Source organism: Amblyraja radiata, chromosome 7, assembly GCF_010909765.2.
Source record: "Amblyraja radiata isolate CabotCenter1 chromosome 7, sAmbRad1.1.pri, whole genome shotgun sequence".
NCBI classification, from domain to species: domain Eukaryota; kingdom Metazoa; phylum Chordata; class Chondrichthyes; order Rajiformes; family Rajidae; genus Amblyraja; species Amblyraja radiata.
Genome location: NC_045962.1, coordinates 35,102,835 through 35,123,617, shown reverse-complemented (window position 1 = coordinate 35,123,617; position 20,783 = coordinate 35,102,835). Strand labels below are relative to the sequence as shown.

Here is a 20,783-nt window from a genome sequence, read left to right as displayed (position 1 = left end):
TATTTGGCTAGTATGAAATAGCAAGCTCAGTTGTGGAAAGCTGATGGTGGTAAAGATAGACACAAAGTGCTAGCGTAGCTCAGTACGTCAGGCAGCATCTCTGGAGATCGTGGATGGGTGACATTTCGGGTTGGGACCCTTCTTCAGATAATGGTGGTAAACACTGACTGTAATTTCCACTGAATTTTTTTTTTGGATGCTAGGATTTTCTAGGATATAACATTTGGACTGTGATGTGGAACTGAAGCCAATATTAAAATCAGCCAAGATCGCCCTTGAACAGATCAAGTTAAATGGGCATTAACGCCCTTTCTTGCTCTATTGATATTATTCATGTCTACTAGCCATAAATAATTCAACCTTGTCATGAACTTTCCAGTTTATTCCATTTAATGTTTACAAGATACCAACAATTTAATTTACAGAAGTCAGTGCTTGCTTTCAATTAACTTGGGCAAAGTGTCTGTTCCTGTGCTGTACTAGGGTGGTGGAGTGGGCAGATACGATCGTGACATTTAAGTGGCCTTTAGATAGGCACATGGATAGGCAGGGAATGGCGGGATATGGATCATGTGCAGGTAGTGGGGATTAGTTTATCTTGGCATCATATTCCGCACTGACATTATGGGCTTAAGGGTCTGTTTCTGTGCTGTACTGTATTGATACATGTTCTTAATGTCCACAATGCCTCCAAGCCCCAGTTTAGTTCTTCCCCCTTGGCTCTATCCATTGTACTCGAGTTTGAATTGATTCCATTTAAGAGACTTGTAGATAGGCACATGGACATGCAGGAAATGGAGGGATATGGGTTACGAGAGGCAGAGGAAATGAGTTGGCATCGTGTTCAGCACAGACATTGTGAAAAATAATTTCACTGTGACTTGTCATATATGACAATAAAGTATTCATTCAATCACCAGCATATCTTCTTGTAATGCCACTTTCAAGGAACTATGTACCTGCACTCCTAAATCCCTACCATTCAGTGTGTAAATACATATCGTGCAATCTTTATCACCCCAGAATTACAGCAGAGAGGACCAAGCAGCAGTGCAGTATGATTATCTAGAGGGGGCGCTGTCCTGTGTATGGCTGCCCAGCCAGCAGCTGTCTGTCTTTTCATCGTTTTATTTTTATTTTTAGTTAGTTAAAGTGTTTTGTTTGGAGGTCTAGACTTTTTTATGTGGGGGGTGGGGGGAGGGGAAGGGGGAAACTACTTTTCAGGGTCCCTACCTGGTCGGAGAGGCAGCTTTTCTCCGGGCTGCAGCTTCGACCCGTCCTCGCGGCCTACCAGCGGGCCTGGAGCGGCGTTTCCTGTCGGGGACGGCCCAGAACCTCGGCTTCGGCGGCGGCACAGCGCTGGAGCGCTATCGTGGAGTGGGCGATGCCTTGCCTGGGTCGCCACGCTGGAGCGCCGGTGAGCTGAAGAACCGCCGGGAACAACATCGCGGAGCTGCGGGTCTGTGGAGCGCCCGGCCGCGGGCAGCGGCGCTGTACTTTACACCGGGAGCCTGGGATCTCGCGACGAGATCGCCAGTAGTGGAGCTCCAACCGGCGCTGCCTTGTCGTCTTCGGAAGCCGCGGCCTCAAGTACGGAAGCGGCCGTTCCAGGTATCGCAAGCCGCTGTGAGGATTCTCCCGACGCCGGAGCACCATCACCCGGCGAGAACGGCCTGGAACATCGGGCCTCCGTAGAGGCAACTGTGGAGGCCTCAATAGGCCCGACTATGGGTGAACTGGGGTTGGGGACTGGACTTAGTGCCTTCCCTCATAATGGAAACCATTGTGGGGGGATGTTTTTTATGTTCTAAAACTCTTATTAATGTTATGTCTGTTCTTTCTTTATGTGCAGCAAAATGGCAATAAGCATTTCACTACACCTAGTGTGTATGTGACTAATAAAATACCATTGATACCTTTGATTTACTAGGGCAGGGTCACCTAGAGGCACGTCACCCTCCCATTAGAACACACACACACACACACACACACATTGAGGGGTAATTTAAGGTCTAAACTGCAAACTGTTCACCCTCTCAAAGTCAAAGGTCAAAGCACACTAACCTTTGGTTACACATCCTCATCAACTGCAACCGGTGTTCCCGATATTTCCTCCTGTACATCGGCAAGACCAAGCGTAGACCAGGCCATCGTTTCACCAAAAATATGCACTCGGTCCACCAAGGCCTTCTGGATCCCCCGTTTGCTAACCATTTTAACTCCCCTTCCCATTCCCACACTGACCTTTCTGTCATGGGCCTCCTCCACTGTCAGAGTGAGGCCACACACAAACTGGAAGAACATCACCCCATATTCCATTTGGGCAACCTACAAGCCAACAGTATGAACATTGTATTCTCCAATGTGAAGTAAGGGGCGACAAAGTGCGCACCGGTAGAATTGCTGCCTTACAACACCAGAGACCCGGGTTCAATCCTGACAACGGGTTCTATCTGTATGGAGTTTGTACCTTCTCCCCGCGACCACATGGCTTTTCTCCAGGTGCTCCAGTTCCCTCCCACTTTCCTAAGTCGCCGATTTTATAGGTTAATAGGCTTCCATAAAAACAAAATTGTCCCTGGTGTGCAGGATAGAACTAGCGTACGAGTCAATTGCTGGTCAGTACGGACTGGCTGGGCCGAATGGTCTGTTTCCCCGCTGTATAGAAACATAGAAACATAGAAATTAGGTGCAGGAGTAGGCCATTCGGCCCTTCGAGCCTGCACCGCCATTCAATATGATCATGGCTGATCATCCAACTCAGTATCCCGTACCTGCCTTCTCTCCATACCCTCTGATACCCTCTGTATCTCCAAACAAATGTTCTCCTCCTACTATAATCACTTTACAGCAGGGTCCCAACCCAAAATGTCACTAAACATTACATCCACACTGTATCTCTAATGTATAAAACAATAACATCTACTTTTTGAAAAAATAAAACAGACTTAAAATAGATGCCAAATCAATCTTTTGCAGGTGCTATTCCTATGGTCAGAAATTTACACATTTTATGTAATTTAAAAGAATCTTTGCTTTTATTAAACACATTTATTGATATACTCATTCAAAAAATGTCAGAATAATGAACACTCTTATTGACCCTAAATTATAAAACCAATTTGTAATCAACCGATTATGTACCGCTGGGTTGTAAACAGTGTATTTCTTTTAACCGGGGATTATCATTGAGAGTATTTTTTCCTCAAATGTCGTGTCAAATCTTAAAGCCCTCGAGTCCAGGAAATACTATTTGAGAAGCACTGAAAGGCTCCATAATGGAGTGATTATGCCTGACGTACACTTTGACGTTGAACACTTGCAGGATGCCTGACTGCCAAGGGAGTATGGGCATGTCTGTTCATGTCCTTGCGGAATATTGTGGATATGTACGCTTTCCAGTCACCAGAAATAGAGCACGATCAGGAGGCGAACCAGGGTTTTATCCCTCTCCACACCTTCCCCTGTGCCCCACCTGGACTCGCATCCGTTGCTACTCTCCCCCCCTCCACCCACATTCCTTCCTCCAGCTTCACAATCAGCATCTCTTCAACCCTTTGTATCACACCTTCTGTTTTTCCATCTCTGGCCTTTGTCCAACCATTACCTATCATAAAATCATCCTCATCTTTAGACTTTAGAGATACAGTGTGGAGACAGGCCCTTCGGCCCACTGAGTCTACACCGACTAGTGATCAGCCGTACACTAACACAATCCCACACACTAGGGGCAATTCACAATTTACTGAAGTCAATTAACCTGCAATCCTGCACGTCTTTGGAGTGTGGGAGGAAACCGGGGCACCCTGCTGTCGCAAGGAGAACGTGCAAACTCTATACAGACAGCACCCGTAGTCAGGATTGAACCCGGGTCTCTAGCGCTGTAAAGGGCCTGTCCCACTTAGGGATTTTTTTCGGCGACTGCCGGCATCATTGACTGACGTATCAGGCCAACAAAAAAGTTGTGGTGTGATGCGGCGTGACAACGTATTGACGTTGAGAATACGGCGTGACAACGTATTGACGCGCGATGTTTCCTCAAGTGTCGCAACATTTTTTTCGTCGCTGCTGGATTTTGAAATGTTCAAAAGATTTTGGCGACCCTGATACGTCAGTCATTGACGCTGGCCGTCGCCGAAAAATAATCGGCAAGTGGGACAGGCCCTTAAGGCAGCAACTCTACCGTTGCTCCACTGTGCGGCCCAGCTGTATGAACCTATTACTTGTCAAGCTTTGTCCTGCCTCTCCTCAAGCTTTAATTCCTCTTCCCCCTCCCCCTTTAAAATCAGTGGAAACCGTGCTTTTATTCTTCCCCCTCTCTGCCTTTTTCACCACCTGGATGTGGACCCATTTGACCCTCCAACCCCCACTCCATCCCCTTCCACCTATTTCTCCTCACCTTTCACACTTCTCTCTTTATCTCAGTCTTTAGTTATCCGCTTATCTCTGGCCTTTGTCCACCCATCTGCCAACCCCACCCCCCACCCCACTCTCCTCATCTGCCAAGCCGTGTCCCACCCCCACCTCTCTTGCACCTCTCTTCCAGGGCGGAACTGTGACGCACGGATAGAGTTGCTGCCTTACACAGCCAGAGACCCGGGTTCGATCCTGACTACAAGTACTCTCTGTGAGTACGTGAGACCAAGCGTAGGTTGGGCGACCGTTTCGCCGAACACCTCCGCTCAGTCCGCAATAACCTACCTGACCTCCCGGTGGCTCAGCACTTCAACTCCCCCTCCCATTCCCAATCCGACCTCTCTGTCCTGGGTCTCCTCCATTGCCAGAGTGAGCAACAGCGGAAATTGGAGGAACAGCACCTCATATTCCGTCTGGGGTCCTTGCGTCCTTATGGCATCAACATTGAATTCTCCCAATTTGGCTAGCCCGTGCTGTCTCCTCCCCTTCCTTCACCCTCTAGCTGTCTCCTCCCACCCTCCCATCCGCCCGCCCTCGGGCTCCTCCTCCTCCTCCCTTTTTCCTTCTTTCTTTCCCCACCCCCCATCAGTCTGAAGAAGGGTTTCGGCCCGAAACGTCGCCTATTTCCTTCGCTCCATAGATGCTGCTGCACCCGCTGAGTTTCCCCAGCAATTTTGTGTACCTACAAGTACTCTCTGTTTGGAGTTTGCACATTCTCCCTGTGACCGCGTGGGTTTTCCCCGGGTGCTCTGGTTTCCTCCAAAGACGTACAGGCGCTGGCTCGAAGGGCCTACTCCTGCACCTATTGTTTATTGTTTGTGGGTTAATTGACCTGCAAATTGGTCCTAGTGTGTAGGATAGAACTAGTGTATGGGGTGATTGCTGGCCGGTGCGGAGTCATTGGGCCGAAGGGCCCACTTTCAAGCTGTATCTCTAAACTAAACTTTCTCCCCCCCCATTACACTCAATTTGAAGAGTTCCAATCCAAAACGTCACCCATCCACTAGCCCCACCTGCCAGGGTTCGGCCCATATCCCTCTAAACCTTTTCTATTCATACACCTATCCAAATGTCTTTTAAATGTTGTGATAGCGCCTGCCTCAACTACCTCCTCTGACAGCTCATTCCATACACCAACCACCCGTTATGCAAAGACGTTGCTCCTCAGGTTCCTATTAAATCTTTCCCCCCCTCAAACCTATGTCCCCTGGTTTTCAATTCCCCTACTCTTAAAAGACTGAGCACATTTATCCTATCTATTCCTCTCATGATATTATTCACCTCTACAAGATCACCTCTCATCCTCCTGCACTCCAAGGAATAGTCCACACCTGCCCAACCACTCCCTATAGCTCAGGCCCTCAAGTCCTGGCAATATCCTCGTAAATCTTCATTGAGCCGTTTCCAGCTTGACAACATCTTGCCTATAACAGGGTGACTAAAACAGAGCGTAATACTCTAAATATGGCCTCACCAACGTCTTGTACGACTTGAATTACCCTTAAACCTTTTATCATTGTATCTGAACTATTAACAATAATAAAGCCATAGAAAGCATTGTCCCCTTGGTCTACAACCAAAAGATTAACGGACCCAGAAGAACTCTAAACTAAAATGGTATAAGCCAAATCTTGTTTAAAGTATTCTCTCCTCTGATATTTAGCACTGTGCAAAGAACTGTTCCATTGAGAATGCTGAGGGACATGTTACTCATCTTTGTGTTTTATAGAGCATGCATAATGTTCTGCTGAAATCAAGATTCAGTTAAAATACCCTTGTGTGATTCAATTTATTAGCAAGAATTAAACAACAATGGGAATCTCCGTAAAAAACCTGCCTCCTATTCCCCAATCCCTGTCCCATCCTGTGCATTGTGGCCTTAAATCCATCTCTCCCACCCGTCTTCCTTTCGGATTGCAGTACTCAAGCCCACAGCCCATGGGGCCCCCACACTCTGGGATTCCATCAGGAAACCCATTCATTCTGCTACCTTTGTTCAACTCCAAAAGCCATCAGGAAACAAGATCATGAGGGGAATATATTTTTTTTAGGCAGAGACTGACAGATATTTGATTAGTAGGGGTGTCAGGGGGAGAAGGCAGGAGAATGGGGTGAGAGGAAAAGATAGATCAGCCACGATTGAATGGCGGAATAGACTCAATGGGCTGAATGGCCCAATTCTGCTCCGATAACTAATGAACATGAGGAATAGATAGGGTAAATACACAGTCTTTTACCCAGAGTTGGGGAATTGAGAACAAGAGGACATAGGTTTAAAGTAGGGGGGGGGGGGGGGGGGAAGGGATAAATTGTCCCTAGTATGTTTAACATAGTGTTAATGCGCGGGGATCACTGGTTAGTATGGACTCGGTAGGCCATAGGGCCTGTTTCCGTGTTATATCTCTAAACACCAATATCATATCTGCCTCAACCACCACCCCTGGCAGCACATTCCAGGCACCACCATCTTCTGTGTATAAAATACTTGCCCTACACATCTTCTTTAAACTTGTCTTGTTCAGCTTGAAGCCATGTCCTCTAGTCTAAGTTGAAAAACCTGGGATAACAACAAATACTAGTTTTTGGCTGTGTTGTTAGATGCAAAACCAAATGGATAATACTAAATATATACAAGTAATAATGTCACTACAATTAGAGCAGTGAGTCTTATTTTGTACTTCCTATTTTGCGAAGGAATGATGTCAAGGACACAAGTTAGGTAGAAAAGAAACATTGAGGGCATGTCGTTTCCATTGTAAGTGAAGGTTGAAGAAACAACATATTCATTAGCAAACAAATCTGATAATAAGAAAAAAACGTAGCTTTTAGTTTAGAAAAACAGCATGGAAGCAGGTACTTCAATCCACGAGTCCACACCAACTATCGACCATCCATTCACACTAGTTCTATGTTATCCCACGTTCTCAACCACTCCCTACACACTAGGGACAATTTACAGAGGGTCAATTAACATACAAACCCACACGTCTTTGGGATGTGGGAGGAAACCTGAAACATGGCCTTCTTGTTTGGAAAGTTTTACGATTCTACATTTAAAATGTTGCCACATTTAAAATTAATACAAAATAAACACGACTCGAAAAATAATTTGAACATTAACTCACAAAGGTAATCTTTCTGATAAAGTTACCCAAATCCACGTCCATCATTAAAAGCTTATCAACGGCAGCATATTAATCTCAGTTTTTTGGGATTGTTACATTTTTGAGACCAAAAAATTAAAACATTTGCCAAATCACTTTATCAATCCAATGTTCCAGATTTACCCATTTAAAGGTCATAATGATTAATTCAAATCCCCATGTACATTGCTAATTTTATAGAAAATTAAATTTAGCAGCTTATTTGTAGGTCAGGACAATTTAAAAAAATTAAATAGACATTTGATTTATTTTAAAAACAAGCAAAGTTGTTACAAAAAACCTTTACTGGTCAGCTTTCGTAAATCGATCAAGATTGAGAGAAAAGCTCGCACTAATATTGCACTTTTCATAACTTGGGTCATATCAAATATTTTGAGTGTGATCGAGTTGGTGACACCAGCAGACGCTGGACAAACGGCCGGTCAGAGAACCGGGGGGGTCAAACCTTCTGCGCCTTCAGGGTTGGCTGTGGGAGGCGCCCTCCTCCCGTAGCACGAAAGATCAAGAGCCGGCAAAGAGAGGAGGACAGCTCACTGGCGATCTGAATGTGGCGATGGCTGCAACAGGCCTTTCTGTCCAACTATAGCTTGGACAGTGTAAAATGGCGCCAAAATCTGGCAACTATTGCATATGGACTCTGTGGGCTGTTTATCTGCAAGAGGTACTTAGTCGAGGATTGTCTTTATGTATGGCAATAATCACATTGATCTCGAGTCCAGAGTCTAAAGTCATGTTTTATTGTCATATGTCCCATTCAGAACAATGAGATTCTTATTTGCAGCAGCACAACAGTATATGCAAAACATTGTACTCTGTAACAATATAATAAATGAGAAAAGAGTTTCACTGTGTATATACATATATATACACACACGCACATATATACACACACACACACACACACATATATATATATGCACCTATACATGCACACGCAAATATACACAAAAACAAATAACCAATAATAGTGCAAAAAGACAAAAGTCTATGTAGTTCAGAGGTTGTATTGTTTAATAGCCTGATGGTTGTAGGGAAGAATGCAAAGGATGTATTTTGCTGTGCCTTGGTACTCGTGACAGTAATAGAACTATACTTTCTGAAGCGAGATACGCATAATAAAGGAAAGCGCAGCAACTGTCTACGTAGCAAGCTCACAAAGCAATCACAAACAGGAATCTTTTTTTGTGATACTGATGGAGAGGCAAGCATTGTCTATAATGTTGTCTATGAAATAATGTCAAGGGCCAGGTGAACTAAGCGATTGTATTTTTTGATAAGCCATTTATAAAGCAGACACTTCAACAATATTGCACTCTGTCAATACTGCACTGAAGAGGCAAATCTAGGTTATTGTACACAAGACTCAAGTGGATGTTGGGCACATCGAGTCAGAAGAAAGTGTGCCATGTGACACACAGTTTAATAAACAGCTGGCAAAATTTAACCTCATAAAGAAAAACTGCTAAAATATCTCATTAATACATTAATCCAAATGTAATTCAGAAGTTAGTCTTTCTTAATAATGCATTCATCCAAAATATAGTTCAGAAGTAATTAATTCTTAAAATAGAATTCAGAATGTATTCTTAATAATTTATTAATTCAAAATATACTTCAGAAGTGATTCAGTCTTAATTTCAGGTTAAAAAAAGATTGGGATCACTAAAACTACATGAGAAAGGGAACAAAATAACGTCAAGAAAACCGTTTTCAGCTTTAAAAATAAGCTTTTGAACGGACAGTATTGGGATATTTGAGGATAATTTTAATTACCAGATTCAACATTTCCTGGTATTACTGGTGAAAATGTCATTCTGCGTGTCAGTTGTCAGGACAAATGAAACAAGAGAAATAAATCCTCGGGTCTATCCCTGTATCAGGTCGATGTTACAAGACTTGCCTTCTCGCCACCACAGTCTGTTCACAGCTCGACCCTTGGATTTTATTTCCAATTCATACAAACACAAAAAGAAGCCACTGACCATTGCAATTCATCCAGTTTATATTCCGCATTCATGACTCACAGCCTTGCTGAGGTGAACTTTAATGTATATCCATAATTTGCCTAAGGCTCACAGAAAAATGCTTTGTATGTTAACTGCTGACAATATATATGTGCTCGCAACATATTTAATTTAAAAACACAACGTATTTGACGTTCTATCAATGCCTGGACTCTGCCAGTGACGGGATTCTGCCTGGTCAAATCAATGGTCTGGTCAAATGCCTGGTCAAATCTAAATCAATGGCTTTCGTTGGAAAAAAAAACACAATTTGAGACAAAAAGCAGATTAAAAACACATTTACTTGCAGCATTTACGGCATTAATAATCCACTGGCCACTCTTTACCACATTCATCTCTAAAGCTATTGAATTATTGCAAAACATTATTCGTTTTCCTGCAGATAAAAACATGTACGTGTATTTTTAAGTGCAAAGAAGAATTACCGTTGGTAACAATGGCTCCATCTGTACCCCCTGCTCCTTGATGTCCATCCCTGCCTCCTGCCTGCCGTCTGCACCTGACTCCAAACTCAGCCACAGCCTCGCTGCTTACTATTCGTATCAGGTAACACGGGCGCGGGCGCCCAATCACACACCAACGGCGTGCCGTCGGCGTGCGCGGGGGATGGTGGGACTTGTAGTCTTTAGCCAACTTGGTCCTCTCCAACTCAATGGCACGACTGCACTGTACAGACCTGTCCTCATTTCTGATGCACATGTAATTTTTCATATACAAGCATTTTATTTTTAGCTGCTATCCTAACCCCAAACTGGAATTGCGGATTGGATTGAATGCAAAGCAAACGTATGCAATGTTAAACTACAATGTTTTAATCGTCTGAATTGCTATTTAGAGGTCATGATGATAATAAGAATAAAACAGAGAAAGGGAAGTGTATGGGGGGATACTGACTCAAAACAGCCATCGTCAGGATAAGGGTCTGCAGGAAGATTCACAGCACGTTTGCACAGCTTGCACTTCCTTTTAAATGAGCGTTGGAATAAATACGAGAAATGCACCAAGCAGCAACTATTGTATATGTGAGTGTTTTCCTAATGTGGTCAGACAGAACACGTCGTATTCCGGAGGAATAAAATTGCGCCTCTGCCTATCCTGTACACCTCTGAGCGTTTCCATCAGCCATCTCATTTAAAAATGCAGCAAGATGCAATTGGTGGTTTAGTTCACAAATTAATCAAGAAGAAGGAAAAATATCCGAATTGTTTCTGCTATAAATCGAAGAATGGAAAGAGCAATTAAAATATTGCCTCCGGGAAAACGCTGCTGCATTGTAATAACGCTGTGCTTACTCCAGCACAGTTGGTAACTCACGGCACCATCCTTAATATAGCACATAGCGTCGTAAACATAATCTCCCCAGCTACGCAACGGAACTCCGCAGAGGCAATAATCTAACAATGATCACCTACATTTAGTTAGTGCTCTTAACGTAGCAAACAACGTTCCATGGTACGTGTTCAGTTAAATAAAATGCTTATTCAGTTACTCGTTGGGGCATTAAGGTAGGTAACATAATTTAGTCAAAAACTGGAATGCCCGAGAACGAGAAGAATCGGTATAAAATTATGAAAGGCATAGATAGGGTAGACAGTCAGAACATTTTATCTCCAGAGTGGAAATATCAAGGATTAGAGGGCATAGCTTTAAGATGAGAGGGGCAAATTTTAAAGGAGTTGTGCAGGGCAATACTTTTTTCACATAGGGCAGTGGGTGCCTGGATCGCACTGCCAGGGGTGGTGGTGGAGGCAGATATGATAATGGCATTTAAGAAGCTTTTGGATAGACACGTGGATATGCAGGGAATGGAGGGATATGGATCATGTGCAGGCAGAGGAGTAGTTTAACCTGGCATCAAGTTCATCACAGACATTGTGTGTCCCCCATGCTTTGAGAGGTGGGGACAATCCCCCCCCCCCATGTTTTGTGAAACATGTTGCAGCAAAACCACCCGGGACTGGCTGTAGCGCCCAGGTACAGCTCGCTTGCCCCACACTCCAAAGACGTGCAGGTTTGTAGATTAAGATGATCAGCCATGATCATATTGAATGGCGGTGCTATTTTCTATGTTTTCTATGTAAGTGCTTTGGTAAATTGTAAATTGTCCCTAGTGTGTCGGATGGTGCTAGTGTACGGGGTGATTGCTGGTCGGTGCGGACACGGTGAGCCAAAGGATCTGCAGTTCCCTGGTCGTCTGCGCGCCCAGGTTGGCTCGTCTGCCCCGGGACTGGCTGTAGCGCCCAGCTCGGTCTGCAGGTCTGGCTGTAGCGCCCAGGTCACCTGCGTGCCCTGGAAATGGCTGCAGTTCCCACGTCGCCTGCGTGCCCTGGGACTGGCTGCAGTTCCCAGGTCGCGAAAACGAATTGAAATAAATTTGCCTCCAATCCAGATGATTTCGGGTTAAGGGCCGAATCCGGCCCGTAGGCCGTAGGTTGCCGACCCCTGTCCTAAATGTCAGGCTTCATTGTGTCTCCCCCATGTTTTAAAAGCGATTTCCGCCCATGGGCCGAAGGGTCTTTTCCTCTGCTGGACTCTTCTATGTTCCATTAGTTAATTACTTCCAAAACTGGCAGCTGAATGTAGCGGGTGCCAAATCCCAGCATAATATCATTCTGAGATAAATCAGAGCCCAGAAAAAAAATACTGAAGAAATCTCAAAGGGTTGCACGGCTGGCTGAGAGGAAGGGCCATACTAGACATGATTTGAAGACACAAGGAACTGCGGATGCTGGGATGTTCAGCAAAACACAAACTGCAGTCTGAAGAAGGGTCCCGACCCAAAACCATCAATCCATTCCCCCCACAGATGCTGCCTGTCCCTCCAACACTTTGCATTTTGCTCATTGATGATTCAAAGACAAATTCACCTTTGTCACTTACTCCACCCATCCCATAGTCATACAGCATGGCAGCAAGCCCTTTGGCCCAACTTGCCCACTTTGACCAACATGTCCCATCTACACTAATGCCGCCCTATGTGTTCGGTCCATATCCCTCTAAACCTGTCCTATCCATGTATTTAAAGGTTTCTTAAACATTGTGATAGTGCCTGCCTCAACTACCTCCGCTGGCAGCTCATTCCACACACCCACCACCCTTTGTGATGTTGGAGTCATAAGGTCATACAGCACCTATGTCCTATGGTTCTCGGTTCCCCAAATCTGAACCACGGACTCTACGCGTTTACCCGATATATTCCTTGTAAATCATCTCTGCATCTTTTCAGCTTAACAACATATTTTCTATAACATGGTGACCATCTGCCAATCACCCATTCACCCTCTCACCTGTATCCACCTATCACTTTCCAGGATAGACACAAAGTGCTGGAGTAACTCAGCGGGTCAGGCGGCTTCTCTGGAGAAAAGGAATACGTGACGTTTCGAGTCGAATTCCTTCTTCAGCCTCATTTCAGATTCACTTGCCAGGCTTTGTCCCATTTCCCCCCCCCACGCCCCACCAACCCTCCTCTCTTTTCCAGCTTTCTCTCCCTTACTCCTACCTGTCTGAAGAAGGTTCCTGACCCAAAACGTCACCTATCCATGTTCTCCACAGATGCTAGCTGACCTGCTGAGCGACTCCAGCACTTTGGGACTTCTTTTGTAAACTAGCATCAGCAATTCCTCGTGTCCTACTCTTTCCACATTTCGTAACACTCTCCACACCATCTGTGGCTGGGAGTTTATCACAAAATGTAAACTAATATTTCAGTGCCTATGATGCTCTGCATGAAACATTGAACACAATACTTATTTCTAATGGAAACAGCATGGAAACAGGCTCTTCAGCCCACCAAGTCCACACTGACCATCGATCACATGTTCTTTGTTATCCCGCTTTCTCATCCACTCCCTACACAATAGGGGGCAATTTACAGAGTGCCAATTAACCTGCAAACCCACACGTCTTTGGGATGTGGGAGGAAACCGGAGCACCCGGAAGAAATCCACGTGGTCACGAGAAGAACATGCAAACTCCACACACAGACAGTGCCCAAGGTGAGGATCAGACTCAGGTCTCTGGCATGGTGAGTCAGCAACTCTGTGGCTGTGCCACAGTGCCACACACATAAAGAATACAATGTCTTGACCAATATTTAACCCTCAGTTGATGTCACGAGCAAATGTTATCTGGTCATTAGCACATTAAATGCCTGATTTCCAACATTGCAATAATGACTTAATTTGCTGCTAAGTGCTCTAGAAAGCGCTATATAAATGTGTATTTTTCAATATAATGTTCCCATCACCATGGTTACAAATGGTAATACACAAATGTCCTGTAATTATGTTAATACAAAAAGATTACACCTAGTATTTTAGGTGCAAGAGGAAACAAAGACCAACTTCTGATGATTTTTTAAACTTAATCTACACACTCTCCTTGATGTTAGAGTCATAGAGTTGTACAGCATAGAAACAGGCCCTTTGGCCCAACTCATCCATGCCAACCAAGATGCTTCATCGAAGCTAGTCCTACCTGCCCATGTTTGGTCCATATTCCTCCAAACCTTTGGGACGGCACAATGGCGCAGTGATAGAGTTGCTAGCTTGCAGCGCCAGAGACCCGGATTCAATCCTGGTTATGAGTGCTATCTGTACGGAGTTTGTACGTACTCCCCGTGACCACGTGGGTTTCATCCGGGTGCACCAGTTTCCCCTCACATTCCAAAGACATGCAGACTTGTAGTTAAATTGGGTTCTGTAAATTGTCCCTAGTGAGTAGGATAGAACTAGTATATGGGTAATTGTTGTTTGACAAGGACTCAGTGGGCCAAAGGGCCTGTTTCCATGCTGTATCTCTAAACTAAACTAAACTTTCCTATCCATGCACGTGTCCAAATGTCTCTTAAATGCTGTGATACTACCTGTCTCAACTATCTCATCCCATACACCCACCATCCTCTGTGTGAGAAAATTGCTCCTCAGGTTCCTGTTAACTCAGCGGGTCAGGCAGGCAGCATCTTTGGAGAGAAGGAATGGGTAACGTTTCGGGTTGAGATCCTTCTTCAGACTCAACTATCTTCAGTCTGAAGAAGGGTGTGGACCCGAAACGTCACCCATTCATTCTCTCCAGTGATGCTGCCTGCCTCGCTGAGTTACTCCAGCTTTTTGTGTCTATCTTATCTTATACCTATGTCCTCAGGTTCTTGATCCCCCTAACCTGAGGAAACGATGCTGTACATTCACCCTATCTATTCCCCTCACCTCTATAAGATGTCGGCACACTACTTTCTGTTTCATTAAATGTATTTAAGAAGAAGAGTCCTGACACGTATCGTCATCGGTCCATTCCCCTCCACAGATGCTACCTGACCCGCTGAATTCCTTCAGTACTTTGAGTTTCACTCAAGTTTCCACCATCTGCAGCTTCTTGTGGCTCTGGAGAAAGCTGCAAAATTTAGTTAACAAAGGAACTTATCCCAATGTAAATCTTGAATCATGCTGGAGATCTGTTATATTAATCCTTTTTTTTAAATCATTTTTTTAATATAGAGACACAGTGTAGAAACAGGGCCTTCAGCCCACCGAGTCCACAACCACCATCGATTACCCGTTCACACTAGTTCAAAGTAATCCAACTTTCTCATTCACAATTAACAGTGGCCAATTAACCTACAAACCTGCACAGCTGTGGGATGTGGTAGAAACCGGAGCATAGGGAATAGTGAAAGGCCTAGATAGAGTGAATATGGAGAGGATGTTTCCACTAGTGGGAGAGCCTAGGACCAGAGGTCATAGCCTCAGAATAGGACATACCTTTAGAAAGGAGTTGAGGAGGAATTTCTTTAGTCAGAGACTGTGGAGGCCAAATCAATGGATATTTTTAAGGAGGAGATTGATATATTCTTGATTAGCAAGGGTGTCAGGAATTATGGGGAGAATTCAGGAGAATTTGGTTGAGAGGAAAAGATAGATCAGCCATGATTGCATGACGGAGTAGACTTGATGGGCGAAATGTCCTCATTCTGCTCCTAAAATTTATGAAACCTACGTGCTCACAAGGATAACATGCAAACTCCACACATACAGCACCCAGGTTCAGAATCAAATCTGCTGCTGTATGGCAATCCGTCTTTCAACAAAATCAGGGCCTGTAATGCTTGTTGACCCAGTGCTGTTCTGTCTAACATTAGAACTTTACAATTACACCAAATACTTTCACTTTACAAATAATTTCACTTATTATGTCGGGCAGCTAATCCATCTTACTGTTGGGGAATGGAATTTGTAAGGAATGAAATTTTCAATCCATTTTATATTAGATGTGCTTAGTTCTGTTATGAATGGGTGACCTTTAATGAATATCCAGTTTCATGTTCCAAATCCAGCTGTGTTTAATTTATAATTTGACAATTTAGAAGATTATATTGATGGTGAATACCTAAACATTGAGTCCCGACCCGAAACTTATTCGCAAACTGCTGGAGTAACACAACGGGTCAGACAGCATCTCTGGAGAACATGGATAGGTGAGGCTTAGACCTGCTGAGTTACTTCAGCACTTTGTAACCTCTTTTGTAAACCATCATCTGCAGTTCCTTGATTCTACAAGCATCCAATCTGCTCCAATTTCTTCATAAAGTCAAGTAAAAATTTTTGTTCAAAAACAAGCAACATTCCAAAACGTGATTAGGTGTTGGTCAGGTAGGATGGTCTTTGATTCATAAACTTATTGGGCAAATAATAATGCTAAACTCTAGAAATTATCCATTGTTAAAACATAATAATTAAAAAATGTGCACATAAAGATTGATTAATTGATTGATTGATTGATTGATTAAAAGATACAGCATGGAAACAGGCCCATCGGCCCACCAAGTCTACGCCGATCTTCGATCACCCGTTCACACTAGTTCTATGTTACGCCACTTTGTCCATTCACTTCCTAGACATTAGAAGCAATTTACAGAGGGCCAATAATCTACAGACCAGTGCATCTTTAGGATTTGGGTGAAACCCGTAACACCCAGAGGAAACCCACGCGGTCACAGGGTGAATGTGCAAACTCTGCACAGAGAGCACCCAAGGTCAGGATCGAACCCGGATCACTGGCGCTGTGAGGCAGCAACTCTACCAGCTGCACCACTGTGCCTCCCTGTCTGCTCTTCAAGATATGTTATTGTGGAAAGCGCAGTCTTGAGAGCTCCCTGCTCAATGTAATCTTCAAAAATTAGATGCGCAGTTGGAGCTAAAATTTAAATTTTTACACTGAAATTAAACTGAGCTAACAAGTAAATTAATTAAGAATCTCAGATGCACCAAGCAGGCTTTCTATGCTGCATTCTCTAGTGTGGTTTCAATGCTTGTGTATCTTTTTAACTTCTTATAAACTTTATTTGAGATACAGCGCGGAAACAGGCCTTTCTCCCCCACTGAGTCCGCGCCGACCCGCGATCACCCCGTACACTAGCACTATCCTACTCATTAGGGATAATTTATGATTTACAGAGGCCAATTAACCTGCATGTCTTTGGAGTTTGGAAGAAAACCGGAGCATCTGGAGAAGACCCACATGGTCACCGGGAGAATGTACAAAGTCTGTACAGGCAGCACTGGTAGTCAGGATCGAACCCGGGTCTCTGGCGCTGTAAGGCAGCAACTCTACCCGCCGCTCCACTGTGCCGCCCCTTATCGAATGATGAAGAAGAGAAATATGAAGTAGTTTTAAGGTCACAGATAAATATATCACAGCACATCATGTGTGAACCAAATTGGTTAAATAAAGCCACACTTATCATTATTAATCTCCCATAATAATCACAACCCAATCAACAACATTATGCAATGATCCACGCTGCCTACAATCAATAGGATACACTTGCTATTTTGTGTTTCATAAAATACAAATGTCATTAAACGGGAAAGAGTGCACTGAAGATTTACGAGGATGTTGCCAGGACTCTAGAGGCTGAGCTTTAGGGAGAGGTTGAGCAGACTAGGACTTTATTCCTTGGAGCTCAGAAAGCTGAGGGGTGATCTTAGAGGAGTGTATTAAATCATGAGAGGGAATAGATAAGGTAAATGTACAGTCTTCTACCCAGAGTGGGTGAATCGAGAACCAGAGGACATAGGTTTAAGGCGAGAGGAGAAAGAATTAATAGGAACCTGAGGGTCAACTTTTCCACACAGAAGGTGATGTGTGTGTGGAACGAGCTTCCAGAGGAGGTAGTTGAGGCAGGTACCATAACAACATTTAAAAGCCATTTGAACAGGTACTTGGATTGCAAAGGTTTAGATGGTTATGGGCCAAACATGGGCAAATGGGACTAGCTTTAACGGGCCATCTTAGTTGGCATGGACGAGTTGGGCCGAAGGGCCTGTTCCCATGCTGGATGACTCTGTGTTCCACTGCTCAGAAATACTTGATCATATCCATTTTATCTTAGGGATAAACATGCCCTCGCAATCACACACGCATACCATTTATTAATGTGAGATATACCGCTTGACTGTGTATGATAACTCAATGCATGATTGCAGATGATTCTCCTATGTTTCAGGGGGAAATAGTTTTGAATCAGATGAAAACATTTCTACAGATATCAAAGATTGCAACTTGTTGGTGACAATTATAGACCTGGGATTTAACAAGCTCAAACTGAAATCCATTTTATATTAAGTGTAATGTTCACCCCACTGGGAGATTTCCAGCATGAGATTTTATGAGTTCAACCATTGCTTATATCTTTTAATCTGATCAAATCAAATATCCATTTGCAAAGCAACAATTGTACAGTGCAAAATGAGAAGACGTTTCCCAGGGAATACTGGAGCATCGCACATGAAACTTAAACATATCACACATAATAACAGTAAAAACAATCCAGTCCCTGATGAAACAGTATAAATAGTTCAAAGCAGGTAAAACAGCAACATTAAACTACAGTGAAAACAGTCATTAAAATGTAAAATGTAAAATGTATATTGTCTTCATCTCCAAGACAATAGTTACACTATATTCACTACCTCGAGAAACCATAATGATAGCAAATGTATCTATTAGCTTTCACTAGACTTTTAGACTTTAGAGATACGGCGTGGAAACAGGCCCTTTGGCCTGCCGAGTCCGCACCGACCAACAATCCCCGCACACAAGCTCGATCGTACACACTAGGGACAATTTACAATTTTATAGAAGCCAATTAACCTACAACCCTACACGTCTTTGGAGTATGGGAGGAAACCGGCGGAAACCCACACGGTCACAGGGAGAACATGCAAACTCCATACAGACAGCACCCGTAGTCAAAATCGAACTTAGGTCTCTGGCGTTGTAAGGCAGTAGCTCTACCGCTATGTCACTGTACTGCCTCGATTTCTAGAGATAGTGCATATAGTGTAACTATTGTATTATATAATAGCAATCATTCTCCATGATAGGGGACCGGGGGTCAAATGAGATGGAGGAACTGAGTGAAATCCAGGTTAGTCGGGAAGTGGTGTTAGGTAAATTGAATGGATTAAAGGCCGATAAATCCCCAGGGCCAGATGGGCTGCAACCCAGAGTACTTAAGGAAGTAGCCCCAGAAATAGTGGATGCATTAGTGATAATTTTTCAAAACTCTTTAGATTCTGGAGTAGTTCCTGAGGATTGGAGGGTAGCTAATGTAACCCCACTTTTTAAAAAGTCAGTTATTAAAGATGGGATAGCAGCACATTTGGAAAGTGGTGAAATCATTGGACAAAGTCAGCATGGATTTATGAAAGATAAATCATGTCTGACAAATCTTATAGAATTTTTCGAGGATGTAACTAGTAGAGTGGATAAGGGAGAACCAGTGGATGTGTTATATCTGGACTTTCAGAAGGCTTTCGACAAGGTCCAACATAAGAGATTAGTATGCAAACTTAAAGCACACGGTATTGAGGGTTCAGTATTGATGTGGATAGAGAAGTGGCTGGCAGACAGGAAGCAAAGAGTAGGAGTTAACGGGTCCTTTTCAGAATGGCAGGCAGTGACTAGTGGGGTACCGCAAGGCTCAGTGCTGGGACCCCAGCTATTTACAATATATATTAATGATTTGGACAAGGGAATTAAATGCAACATCTCCAAGTTTGCGGATGACACGAAGCTGGGAGGCAGTGTTAACTGTGAGGAGGATGCTAGGAGGCTGCAAGCTGACTTGGATAGGTTGGGTGAGTGGGCAAATTCATGGCAGATGCAGTATAATGTGGATAAATGTGAGGTTTGCCACTTTGGTGGCAAGAATAGGAAAGCAGACTATTATCTAAATGGTGGCCGATAATAAAAAAGGGAGATGCAACGAGACCTGGGTGTCATGGTTCACCAGTCATTGAATGTAGGCATGCAGGTGCAACAGGCAGTGAAGAAAGTGAATGGTATGTTAGCATTCATAGCAAAAGGATTTGAGTATAGGAGCAGGGAGGTTCTACTGCAGTTGTACAGGGCCTTGGTGAGACTACGCCTGGAGTATTGTGTCCAGTTTTTGTCTCCTAATCTGAGGAAAGACATTCTTGCCATAGAGGGAGTACAGAGAAGGTTCACCAGACTGATTCCTGGGATGGCAGGACTTTCATATGAAGAAAGACTGGATAGACTCGGCTTGTACTCGCTAGAATTTAGAAGATTGAGGGGGGATCTTATAGACACTTACAAAATTCTTAAGGGGTTGGACAGGCTAGATGCAGGAAGATTGTTCCCGATGTTGGGGAAGTCCAGAACAAGGGGTCACAGTTTAAGGATAAGGGGGAAGTCTTTTTGGACCGAGATGAGAAAAACATTTTTCACACAGAGAGTGGTGAATCTGTGGAATTCTCTGCCACAGAAGGTAGTTGAGGCCAGTTCATTGGCTATATTTAAGAGTGAGTTAGATGTGGCCCTTGTGGCTAAAGGGATCAGGGGGTTTGGAGAGAAAGCAGGTACAGGATACTGAGTTGGATGATCAGCCATGATCATATTGAATGGCGGTGCAGGCTCGAAGGGCCGAATGGCCTATTCCTGCACCTATTTTCTATGTTTCTATATGTGATCGCAATACAGTTTCTATATAATAACTATTATAATGTATGTTTTACAAATGCTTGTTTTAGCTGACTTTATATTTTCTTCAGTATCTTTGAGACTTCAGTGCAGCCCAGTGGCGCAGCGGGTAGAGCCGCTGCCTCACAGCATCATACACCCAGGTTTGATCCTGGCCACGTGTGCTGTCTGTACG

The 20,783-nt window shown here is 43.9% G+C and overlaps 1 protein-coding gene across 3 annotated transcripts in view; it reads right to left on the bottom strand.

The window, feature by feature from the left end:
* slc4a10 (solute carrier family 4 member 10) overlaps nucleotides 1-10,148 on the bottom strand; it is a 136,168-nt gene extending 126,020 nt beyond the window's left edge. For all 3 annotated transcript variants that reach the window (XM_033024154.1, XM_033024152.1, XM_033024153.1), the window contains exon 1: nucleotides 10,030-10,148. In XM_033024154.1, coding sequence (XP_032880045.1) covers nucleotides 10,030-10,077 — 48 coding nt within the window. In that variant the 5' untranslated portion in view covers nucleotides 10,078-10,148. The remainder of the gene's footprint in view (nucleotides 1-10,029) is intronic.
* Between the last annotated feature and the right edge of the window lie 10,635 nt (nucleotides 10,149-20,783).